The sequence below is a fragment of the Cynocephalus volans genome, chromosome 8 (assembly GCF_027409185.1).
Source record: "Cynocephalus volans isolate mCynVol1 chromosome 8, mCynVol1.pri, whole genome shotgun sequence".
NCBI classification, from domain to species: domain Eukaryota; kingdom Metazoa; phylum Chordata; class Mammalia; order Dermoptera; family Cynocephalidae; genus Cynocephalus; species Cynocephalus volans.
This window is the reverse complement of record NC_084467.1, coordinates 113,362,349-113,373,969: the sequence shown is the minus strand read 5'-3', so window position 1 is coordinate 113,373,969 and position 11,621 is coordinate 113,362,349. Positions and strand designations below refer to the sequence as shown.

General features: G+C 51.2%; 1 protein-coding gene across 2 annotated transcripts in view; it reads left to right on the top strand.

Moving 5' to 3' along the window:
* Positions 1-2,772: 2,772 nt before the first annotated feature.
* The window catches only part of ARHGEF2 (Rho/Rac guanine nucleotide exchange factor 2), a 28,207-nt gene continuing 19,358 nt past the window's right edge, over positions 2,773-11,621 (top strand). The window contains exons 1-2 of one of the 2 annotated variants that reach the window (XM_063104135.1): positions 2,773-2,849; positions 3,121-3,214. In XM_063104135.1, coding sequence (XP_062960205.1) covers positions 3,197-3,214 — 18 coding nt within the window. In that variant the 5' untranslated portion in view covers positions 2,773-2,849; positions 3,121-3,196. Of the gene's footprint in view, positions 2,850-3,120; positions 3,215-7,551; positions 7,715-11,621 lie in introns of those variants that run through there. The other variant, XM_063104134.1, reaches the window with a different exon arrangement.

Below are 11,621 nucleotides of genomic sequence, written 5' to 3'. Positions count from 1 at the left end.
GATTTCTGCTTTTACCTTTATTATATGCTTCCTTCTGTTTTCTCTGGGTTTATTCTGTTCTTTTTCTAAATTTTTAAGTTGGCATAACTCATTAATTTTCAGCTTTTATAATTTTTCATATAAGCATTTTTAGGCTACAAATTGCCCATCAAATACTAGTTTGTCCATCTCCCACAAGTTATGTCGTATAGTATTTTCATTGTTCAGTTATAAAGTATTTTTAAGTTTCCATTATGATTTCTTCTTTGGCCAATGTTTAGTTAGAAGGATGTTTTAAATATATATAAATCTATCTTATTTAATTTAAAACATTTTTTACATATACACACAGGAAAATATAAAACTTACACATACAGTGTAATAAATAATTAGGAAGCAAACACTCATGTAATCACCCCAGGTAAAAAAAGTAGAGATTACCAATACCCAGAAGCCGCCTGTATCCCTCCTCATTCATAAACCTCTCTCTGGCAGAGATGATCACTTTCTTGACTTTTGACATTGATGTTTTTTATAGAATTACCACCTATGTATGCATCTCTAAACAATATAGTTTTGCCTGTTTTAAACTTTATATGAACATAATCATACAGTTTATAAATCTTTTATGTCTTGATACTTTCACTGAACGTTATGTTTGTGAGATTATATTGTTAAGTATGCCGTGGTTTGTTCATTTTTATTGTTGAATAGTATTTCAATGTATAAATATATTACAGATTCTTTATCCAATCTACTGAAGAGGGACTGCTGTGTTATTTGCTAAGATCTCTATGATATAGATTATCTGGAATGTGTTAAGATTTGTCTTATGGACTAATATGTGGCCAGTTTTTGTAATGCTGTATGTAGGCTTGAGAAAAAAGTTATTGTCTAATGGTTGGCCATGGTCTGGCTTCTATAGGTTAAGCTTATCATCTCTGGAAACCATTCAGGGGAAATCTTTTCTAAAATGTTTTCTATATTAAGGAAGCCTGGGCTTGAACTCAGCAGAGTTATGAATGCTAAATAGCAGGAATAAGTTCCCAATTATTTCAAGTGCAATATCCCAGATATGAGTAGCAAAGAGAGATGGGAGGCCTGGATTTGAAGACGGGCCTAGCTGTGGGAATGCAAAGAGCATGGGGGGCGTGGGGGGAGGATGGATGACGCCTGACCTTTGTGTGAGGACTCTTGGCATAATTCTAGGATCAGGATTCCTGTCATCCATCTGCTAGCCCTTCGGACCACTCAGCGACTGGCATGCTTTCCAAGTCTGTATCCATGAGTGGCATCAATTGCCTCTTGGACTGCTCAGATCCAAATGGTGAGTAAAAGTGGGGAGCAAAACAGTGGTGGCCCCTTCCCCAGTCCATCTCATCACCACTCCTCAGAGTCCGGATGTCCTGGATTATGTCTAACCACACACCCTTGAGCCCCTAAAACACCTTTTTGCTCTCAATGAGAGATCTCAATTCAGGACTCTGGCATTCTGAGACTCTCCTACCAATGAAGGAGGACATTAGGATAGAGTGAGGTTCTCTAGCCTCCCCTGTCACAAGAGATGGAAGACAGTTACTGCAATGTACCTTGTCCTCAAGATGGAGTATTGGGAAGTCAGTGTGAGACCTCTGCTCTCCCATTTACCAGAAACAGAACCGAAACATCGGGCCCTTGCCCCCATCTCTACATAACCCTCATGTGCCATTCCCCTGGTTCCTAAGTTCTTCGATTCTGCTCCCTAAGACCCGCCCTCCCTCCCTGCTCCCCAGTGCCCGCCCTCAGGAATGGTGTTACATGCACCTGCAGCTTGGGAACCTGATCCAGGTGGAGGGGGTGGGGGAGGCAGCCTTGGGCGCCTTTGTCTGGCTTTAGCTAGGCACTTCTCATCTCCTTTTGTGTTGGCAGGGAATTTATCCCAGTCCTCTGCCACTGACCTCAGGAAACGGTGAGTTTGGGGGATTTGGAGCCCTTCAAAGGCCTATATAAGGGAAGAGCGATGGGTCTGGGCCTTGGATTTTGTAGCCCCAAGGGTCTCTCTGCCTTCTGAAACATTGCTCTCCTTAACATTTCCGATCCAAGACTTTAGATATTCTTGTCCCTCAGCTGTATAGAATTCACCCTCTTCTCTCTAGTGAGAGGGGCTTACCAGGTTTCTGGTAGCCCCAAGGGCTGAGGGAGAAATTAGGGAAAGAAAAGGAGTATCCAGTCCACATGGTGTCAGTTGAATAAAATAGAGAAGGAGCTGCCTGTTGTTGTCAATGACATAAAGGTGAGAAGGCACATCTGCTGTTGGACAGTCTTAGGGAGAGACGGTGACCAAGGACCACGGATCCACTTTGGATGGCTCAGATAATTGACAATGGGCAGGGGCCCTAAGGAGAGTTGGGCAAGGGCTGTAGAGATCTGAGAAGAGAGTGCAGGGCCTGAAGGCATGAGGAGGAAGCTGGGAGATTTCTATAACTATGTAAATAAGCATGCAGAATCAGCACCTGTTTATTTGGTTCCTGTGGCTGAAGCCTAATAAGAGTGGTTCAGCTCTCTGAAGACAGTGTGGGTATGTGAACAAGTAATGGGCCCTTTAAGATATCAGGCTCTGATTTGTGAGCCTGAAAATCTCTAGCTGACACATCCTCCTGGCTCTGGGTTTGGGATTAGCTCATGGGATGGGGCTGATGAAATCCCAGGAAATTCGGTCTTTATTGGCTTTAAGCCCAGAGGCCCTATCCAAACAGCAGAGAGGGTCCTACACAGGGCTCTTGTTCTGAGAGGGGAAAATGCCCCCCTGGAGAGCCTCCACCCCACCCTACTTCCACTGGGAAACAGCATGAGAAAGGAGATTGGGCCCTCCTATCCTGAGCCTGGATTAGGTAGGAAGGGGGACTCTGCATTTATCTGGGAGGAGTCTGGAATTTTCCTCATAAATAGAGGGGCCTGGGAAATTGAAGTGTCCACATCCAGGAAGTCCTAGGAGGTGGGGGCGGGGGGCTGTCTTCTTCTCCCATTCAGAGTCTTTCCCCTTATATCTCCACTCTCTCTCTGCTGGGCACAGCACCTTTATCCACCATCTCTCTGGGAGTATCTTTTTCTTTTTTTCCAGCTACATCTCCATCTCCTTACCTCTTCCTTTTCTCTCTACAGCTATAGCCAGCTGGAAGGGAGCTCAGGTACCTGGGCAGGCTCCTCCCTGAGACGGACCTTCAGCTTCCTCTTGGGCATGACCGGAAAGGCCAAGGTAGGAGTCAACCAGGGAAGCAGGCAGCCTGGAAACTGCTGCCCTCCCAAATTCTCTTCCTTCCCATCCCACCATTGCCCACCCCCCCTCCACCAACTCTCTCCATTAGAGACGCAGGGTAATGGTTCAAATTTTAAGGGAACACATGCTCTCTTTCCCAGCCTCCGTCTTTGTGTCCCAGTAAATCACCTTTTCTCTGCTTTCCCCCATGCCTCCAGCTTAGCAGCCAGCTGTGGACAGCTGGAAGAGGAAAAGGGCCAGGAGCCTTCAGGAGCTGAGGAATGGCCTCTCCCTTCCTCTCTTTAGGTTTCACATAGCTAAGAGGTGGGCAGCAGAAATCTTAACCATTGGACATAATAATAATAATAATTATAGCAATACCTTTTACTTCTTCAAAGTGCTTTTGCACTCATAATTTTATGGGTGGATATAGCAGCTGAAAGAGTTGAAATTAGACCATAGGCAGAGTGGAAGCTAGAAAAGTATGTGATTATGGAGCACACGCACACCAGTATGTGTGTGGCCACATGCCGTTCTCATCCCAGGCAGTGAAGGCACATTGCTCTCTTCCTTGTTACCAATCCTCCAGCTCCAGTGAAACCAGGGCCTCTGCCTACTGCTTAAATTCATTTCCACTTTCTTCATTTACTGTCAGAATGAGTCACCCCCCTTTCCTCTCATGATCCCCAAGTATGCATGTACTTCCCAACCTGGGATGGCTGCTGAGCACTGAGAAAAACTCCAGAGAAGACATCATTGTATTCACCTTAAGGAGCTATGGTATTCTCACCCAGTGAGATTTCCAGGGCTCTCCCTGCTGCCAGCCTCTTAGCCAGGATTCTCTTTCTCTGGGTGGGCTGGAAGTTCAGGTTGTTAGCACCTTCTCAGGACAGGCCATGGATGGGAAGTTGAGGCTAGCCAAGGAATGAGACCCGGCAAGTCTCAAAAGAGGAACAGTTGGAGAATCTTAAAGCTAGTGGTGGGGGAGGGCAAGTGAGACAGTGAGGATTCTTCTCTCCCATGGGGGAGCAGAGATCTCTAGAGAACAGAACAAAGACAGAGACCTTAGGATCTGAGTCCCATCTCCCCATAGGCTCTCTCTCTCTCTCTCAGTTCAGGGTAGGAGAGTCTGCTGGTGGCATCAACTTTTGCTGCAGGGGGAATAGTAGGGGAAGGCAGCACTGCTCAGGGGCCATCCAGACCCTAGTTGGTCTGCATTTGCGCACCCTTGGCCTAACAGCCTGGTGGGGGGCTGGGTAACAAGAAAGGGAATGTGGGCAGAGACTTTGGAGGCCAGACAGGGAACAGGAAAGAGCCCGAGTAAGTCAGAACACTGTCCTACTCGGCCTTTCCTAGCAGGGTTTCTGGTCCTGCCTTTCTGTTTCCCTCTCTGTTATCTCCCAGTCCATCTTCCTTCCACCCTCATGAATGTGTGTGTCTGCTTCACTTAATCTCTTCCTCCCCCTCCTCCCAGTTTAGAACGGGGGCCAGAAGCAGGTAAACATCAGGGGGTGGGGCTGGGGAGAAGCTCAGCCAAGCAGTGAGAGAAGGAAGTAGCTTATTCCTTCCTACATGACCAGCATTGTACAGTTGACAAAACACTTTCCCGGAGGTCATCTTATTTAATTCTTATAACAACTGAGGCAAAGATAAGTATTTTAATCTAAATTTTACACACAAAATAACTTACAGGCTAAATTACTTGCATTACAGCTAAGAGATGGAGCTGTATTGCAATCCCAGAGCTTCAGCTATATTATGTTGCCTCTGCCTCTCAGTAAACCTACCACAGCAGCCTATCCTCTCTCTTCCCTCCCTTCCACTAGCTTCTGCTGCATGGTCATTGGAGGCAGTTATGCCTTAATTACCCCCTCCCAGAATATATAAGGTCCAGAGTAATAAGAAAAATAAACTACCTCCTGGACAGTGTAGAGCATGGACCCAGGTATCCCAGGGGCTCCATCTGAAGTCTCTGGTAACGGGGTTCTTCCTTGGGAAGAACCTCCTCTCTACCCCTGAAATGGGAGGGCAACATTCTGCCAAGTTTTAAATTGGTTAAAGAAGGTGGTGGCTACTTCTAGATTCTGGCAGAAATGTTTGGTTTTGTGTATCTAAAAAAAAAATAATTTCTGAAAATCCGAAAGATATCACTAGATAGAAGTGAGGAAGAGTTGAAATGAAGGGGGTTGAAAAAAGGGGCAGGGGACGCCAAGGAGAAAGGAAAAGTGTTCATTGTCCAAGAGGACACAGAAAATGGAAGATGAGTCAAGCTGTAGGCCTAGCTCACTAAATACAGGTGTTTTTAAACGTAACAGTTTTCTTCCCTTCTTTCCCCAGACACCTTCCTTGTTACTTATTTCCTAAGAGGAAGAAGAGAGAATAGGGTGAGGGGGTAACAAACAGAGGTGGGATGGAAAGTAGACTGAAGGTTGGGGCAGGAGATAGAAAAGAGTTGGGGAGTCAGATCCTCTTCTTAGAGACATTCTAAGTTGAGATGTAGACTGAGAGGTCCCTCAAAAAACCCTGGGATTCAGGTCCTAGGTTTATTGGGTAACCAGGCTGGAGTTTGGCCCTGTAAGATTGTATCCCTAGCTTGCAGCACTCTCCCACCCCAGCCCTGAGAGAAAAACTCAGGTCCCAGCCCAGCCCTGATCTCTGGGCTCCTAATGGGTGGAGCCCTGAGGCCAGCATTCTGGCTTCAGGCTGTCTGTTTTTAAATTTAGTACATTCCTCGGCCTTGGCTGCCCACTGGGGGGAGGTAAGTCTGGAGTTCTGGGGCCAGGGGCCTTCGACTGCTGGTTTTGGGGAGTTTGCGGGCCTTCCCATAGGTCTTCACTGCAGACGCAAGCCTGGAGGAACCAGCTTTGGCACTGGGAAAGTCCTTTCTGCTTTCTAATTTCTATCCAGCCTGGACTGGGCATGTTTTATTTCCGCTCCTTTTTTCTGGTCTTTGCTTTATAAGGATTCTAAACAGGGGAATGGGTGAAGAAAGAGGTGAAGAAGGAGTTGCTAGGCAGGAAGGGAAGCTGAGGAACAGTGTGGGGGTAGTGCTGGGGGTGAGGAGCCCAACCAGCTCAGCCAGTGGTGAAGCAGTGGAGCCCAAAATAGTGGCAGAGGCTAAAATTGGCACCTACAAGAGTGCTGAGCTGGGCTTGAAACCTGCAGCCTGCCCCTGCTGCTGAGCTACGGCAAGGAGCTGCTGGATCTGGGTTGGGCTTCCTCTCCCTCCTTCTCCCACACCTTTTGGGACCAGAATCTGGCTGGACCCTGCAAACATAGAATGCTCTGTCTCAGTGCTCTCTGTGCTTCTGGTTTCTTCAGAGAAATGGGAAACCCTGAGAGGCAGAAATGAACTGCAATGTGAGTGATTATAGTTAGACTGGAGGAAGGATTTTCCCAGTAGCAGGAAACTCACCAAAAGTGGAGGGTGGCTCAAGCTGGGGCAAGGGGTCCAGAAAGATGAATGCCCCACCCCACCCCGCTTCTTGTGGAGAGACTGACCCTGCCCTAACTGCCCCCTGACTAGGGAAGGCTGGTTTTTCAGTTCCAGTTTACATTGCAACAGAGATAACTGGGTATACCCCAGTTAGACACAGGAAAGGACTTCCTCAGCTTCTTAGACTTCAATGAAAGAGGAGAATCCCACCCTCCTCTCCTCGCCCCCGCAAAGGAGATGGCAAAGGCGGAGCTGGGAGGAGGATGGGCAGAGTATGGTCAGGAGGGCCCCAGAGGGGTGTGGTCTTGTGGGAGAATTCTCGCCTCTCGATTCTTCGACCTCAGCGAGTGAATCCTCCCCTTCACGCTTACTAGAGACCCAGCCTTTAGTTCCCCTTTGATTTCCCCTCCCTTTCGCCACCCCTGTCCCCAATTGTTAAAAGGGGTCTGTCTGCTCTGGCCTGCCTTGATGGGCCCGAAAGCCAGGAAGGAACTGGTCCCCCGCTCCCAGGAGGGCTGGGGCGGACGGAGTCCTCCGGACTGCGGACCTTTGAGGACTGAAGTGACGCTGTGGGGGAGGGGAGGGGAACGGGAAGCCCTGGGGTCCAGCGAGGTCCGGGGCTGGGTTTTAGGAAAAACGGAGGTAAGAGGCGGGTCTCTGCGGCTAGAGGCACCCCGAGGCGTTGGAGGGGAAACAGGCAGAGGGGCCCCTCAATCCTGTCCAGGGACCCCAGTACTTCTCCAAGCTGCCCCAACACAAATCCCGGCGTCCCGTCCCGCGCGCCGGTACCCCGCCCTCCCTGCGCTCCGCCTCCCCCCTTCCTGAGCTCGGGTGGGGGAGGAGACTCGGGTTTGAGGAACTGGCGCTGGGTGCAGGGCAAGGGGAGTCGGACTTCCTGTCCCCGAGACAGACGCGTGCGGGGCGGACCCCTCCCCCACCCCACCCCTACAGCTGGACGCCTGGGTCCGCGCCGCGTCCTCCCGGGCTCCCCGCTTCGGATTATGTCTCGGATCGAATCCCTCACGCGCGCGCGGATCGACCGAAGCAAAGAGCTGGCGAGCAAGGTGGGCTCTGAAACCGCTCTCCCTCCGACACCCGGCACCCGCCGCGCACCCCCTGACTCCGCGCCTGCTTTCTGGGCGCCAAAATCGGGCGGAGCTGTGGATCAGAAAGCGGCGGGACGGGGTGGGTGGGGACTGTGAGCCAGTGGGGAGGGGGTTGGGGGAGCAATAGATGCTCCGCCGCGCAGATTTTGTGCTGGGATCCTAGCAGAGAGCGGACTTGGGGGTTTGGTCGCCTCGGATCCGGCGGGACCTGGTGTTTTGGGCCTCTTGAAAGAAAGTTGTTCCGGTAAGACACCGAGCGGGAAGAGAGAGGTGTGTGTATCGGGGGTGGGGGCGGTGGGAGCTCTCCGGCACCACCTCTCGCCGGGGTCCTACTGGGATGCTCTTGGCGATGTCCCCCCCCCTCCCGTCGCTGGCTTGGTCGTTCCCCCTTTGTCCCCGCCAGCCGGTGGAGGGGGTGGTTTCCCGTCTTTCTCCCACCACCACCAGCCCCCGCTCCAAGACAAAAGTCAGCTCCTCCTCCTCCTCGCAAATGGACTTTCCAGCTGTGATTCAGTTCTCCCCTCTGGGTGGGCGGGTGGCTGGGCGGCGGGTGGCTTACTTCCCCCCAAGCCGTCACCCTCAGGTGAAGAGAGCAGAGGTCTTTGTGTAGCTGGGATCCTTTCCTCCATCCTGAGCACCCCTGTGCCCAGAATACAGTGGCCCCCATCTCTGTCTGTCCCACCAGCTTCCAAGCTCCTTGTTCTCCCAACCTGAAACAACCCAAAACCCTTAGGCTGACCCAGCCGGCACTGTGCACCTTGTTCCTTCGCCCTCTGTTCCCTCCCGCAGCTCTCTTATTATTTCCTCATCCTGGGGGGCCGTCACCTGTCATTTCTTAAGTCTAGATTTGTAATTATCCTCAAACCGGGCTCCCACCCCCATCATGACCTCTTGGCCACTCCTTTCCAAGTATCCTTTATCCCTGTCTTTGTACCCGGGCCCACTCCCAAATGGCATGACCTCTGCACACCCGGCCCCAGGAAATAATGATGCTGACTTGTAGGTGAGTGAGAGCTAGGAGGAAGGTGGTGCTACCAGATGGCACCTTACAGCTCCTCAGTGCACCCACACTGTACCCATTATCAGAAGGGCCAGGACCCAGCCTGCAGCTGCTTTAATCTCTGGCTTCTTTCTGCCCCCAGTGCCATATCTGGGTGCCCAACCTATGCTGATCACCATCTTCAGGGAAGGGAGCTCGCCCTCAAGGGGGATGGAAACCACTCCCCTCGACCTTCCTCCTACTTCCTAGCCAGGCTACCTGTCTTGATGCTAGGTTGGGAGAGGTTGCATCCTGGAGAGTGGGGGTGAAGGGCCAGGGAAGGAGGCTTTAAGACTTTCCTTAGTGGGCTGGGATTAGATTCTGCTAACTGGAAAGCAGCTGGCCATTTGTGTGGGGCCTAAGACAAACAGAAGGCCAGGGTGAGATGGCTGAAGTGTGGTGGAACAGTAGGGTAGCAGACAGGCTCTTCACAAACCTGTGCCAGGCCAGGCCCCAGTTCCAAAGTCTGTTTATTTTTTCAACCGTTTGAACTGAGACCCTGGAGTAGAGCCAGTGGGGGCGGGAGAGGTTTTTTGAAACCACGGGAATTTGGTTCCACCCTAAAAAGGAAAGCCCTGGGGGAGTGGTGGGTAAAGGGGCTGGGGGGGAGACCTGGCAAGGGCGTGTAGAGAGAGGTTCTGGGAGGGTGGATACTGGGATCCATTTTCCCTTACTAGGGGGAGCTGGGAGGCTGGCCAGATACCTGGGTCCTCATACCCTGTTTGTTTTTGGTAGTGAGGGGAACTAGGAATCCAGAAGCCTGGCTCTCCTTTCTACCCTGGGACTGGTCTTGGGGAGAGGGGGAGTTTAGGATTCTGGCTGGGGGAGGGAAGGGGACTGAGGGGGTGGATCTGAGAGATCAAGGAGGCCACAAGAGGAGGGTAGTTGTCAGTTTGGGCTGGTCGGAAGGAGAGGGCCAGGGCCACCTCCGGAAAGCTGTGGTTAACAGAAGGGAGGAGTTGGTTCTTAGCCAACAAACCCTGGATCCCCTCTTATCCCCTCCCCCAAGCACACCAGCTGTCTCCTTTCTTTTTACACTGTGGTGGGAAGTAGAGGGGGCCCCTGTGGAAGAGATTATTTGAAGAAGATGTTGTCTCCTGCTACCTACTTGGGGGGATGGGTCAGAGCTAAGTCCTGACACCTCACACACACAAACACACCCCATTCCTTGCTTCATTCCCTGGGAGCTCCATAGAAGGAGGAATTTAAGTATTACCTTCACTTCTCCTTCCCACCCTCACAGGATCTTTCTGTGTGGCCCCCCACCCCCCATGCTTCCTTTTTCTTTTCACTCCATTTCTATTCTTCCATGCTGTCTTTAATTCTCCACCCCCTCAATTCTCTTTGCTCTACTTTCTACCTCCACAAACCCCAAGCCCCACACAAGTCCCCTTTCTCTCCTTAGCTACCTGTTTTCCCCTCTCCTTTCCCAAAGCCTAACCTTCATTCTCTCAAAACAAAGGGTCCATTTCTGCCAGGCAGGGATCAGAGATCTGGGGATGGCCCTGGAGGCTGGGGGGCCCCTTGGAATCTGTAGGACCCCAGCCTTGGAGTGTGTGGTGGGCAGGTGGAGTGGGGATCTAGGAGAGAGACTACTTCTTTGTTCCGAGTAATGGAGAGGTGGCTGGCTTTGTGTGCACGACTATGAGGAGTGTAGTGCAGAGAGGAGGGCTGGGTGAGCCCAGGAGGGAGCAGAGAGGCTGACGGATTTTGGAGGAGAGTTGAGAAATTGGGGGTCCTCTAGGAAGGTGAGGCTTGTGGGGGCACAGAAAATGATTTTAGGGTCATTGAGGTTAGGGAAAGAGCTGAGGAGGAGGGGAGAAGCAAGGAAAGGGGAGAGGAGCTGAAAGCTTAGGGATGTCACTGAGTGACTGTAGAGGGCGTTTGATGGTGCCTAGAGAAGGACCTGCTGAGGCCAGGCTGACCAAATGAGTTAAAGAGGGGTCTGATCTCAGTCCCTCTGGCCTTAGAACCGTGACCTTGGAATCAGGGAAGGGACATATCTGAATGTGTGAATCCCATGTGTGCATGTTACCTGTGTGTTGGTGTGTGTCTGCCTGCCTGCCCTCCTATATCTGTCCCTAGATGCTCTGGATTACTGTTTTGAACAGTGGTCACCAAAGTAGCGAGCTCATGCTCTCTGGACATGATGAAGTAGTTCTGTTCTTAGCTTCAGTCTCTGGTTTGAAGTATCAACTAGGAGCCGAGTGAGCGAGTTGGTCAGGGTTTCCCTAGCTGGTAAGAGAAAAGGCTGAGAGGAGCTGGATGGACCCTTCTGGGTTTATGTCTCCTTAGGCGAGAGTGGGGGTGGGGCTACAGGCAGCAGCTGCCCCCCTCCCAGCTCAGCCGGTCTGCCCTGTGCCAGGAGGGCAGGGAGTCCTGGCTCAGCTATTGTTCACTTGCACAAATGCTCATCTGTTTACATCACTCTTCCTCCCTCTCTCTCTGCTTGTTTCTCTCTCCTGGCCCGACAGGTGTGGCCGGGTGGGGGGCAGGCTGGGGTCCAGGATGCCTAGGTCTCCGAGTCCCTAGCCTAATTTTATTCCCTATGGCCCGTAGTGTCCCTCTTCTGCGTCACCAATGTGCCCACCCCCATTTCCTGGTGGCTCTTCTTCATTCATTAAGCAAGCATTTATTAAGTGCCTTTGTGTGTTCAGTGATGTCTTTCTGTGTTGTTTCTGGCTTTGGTGTGAGTTTTTCCTTTGGTGGCCTCCCCCTCAGCCTTTTATCTTCATCTTGTCCCCAGAAACTCATAAAGTAGCAGGGCCTTGCTGAGACCATCGCAGTCCCTCTTTTCAGTCCCATAGCCAGGAACCCTTTCCCTCC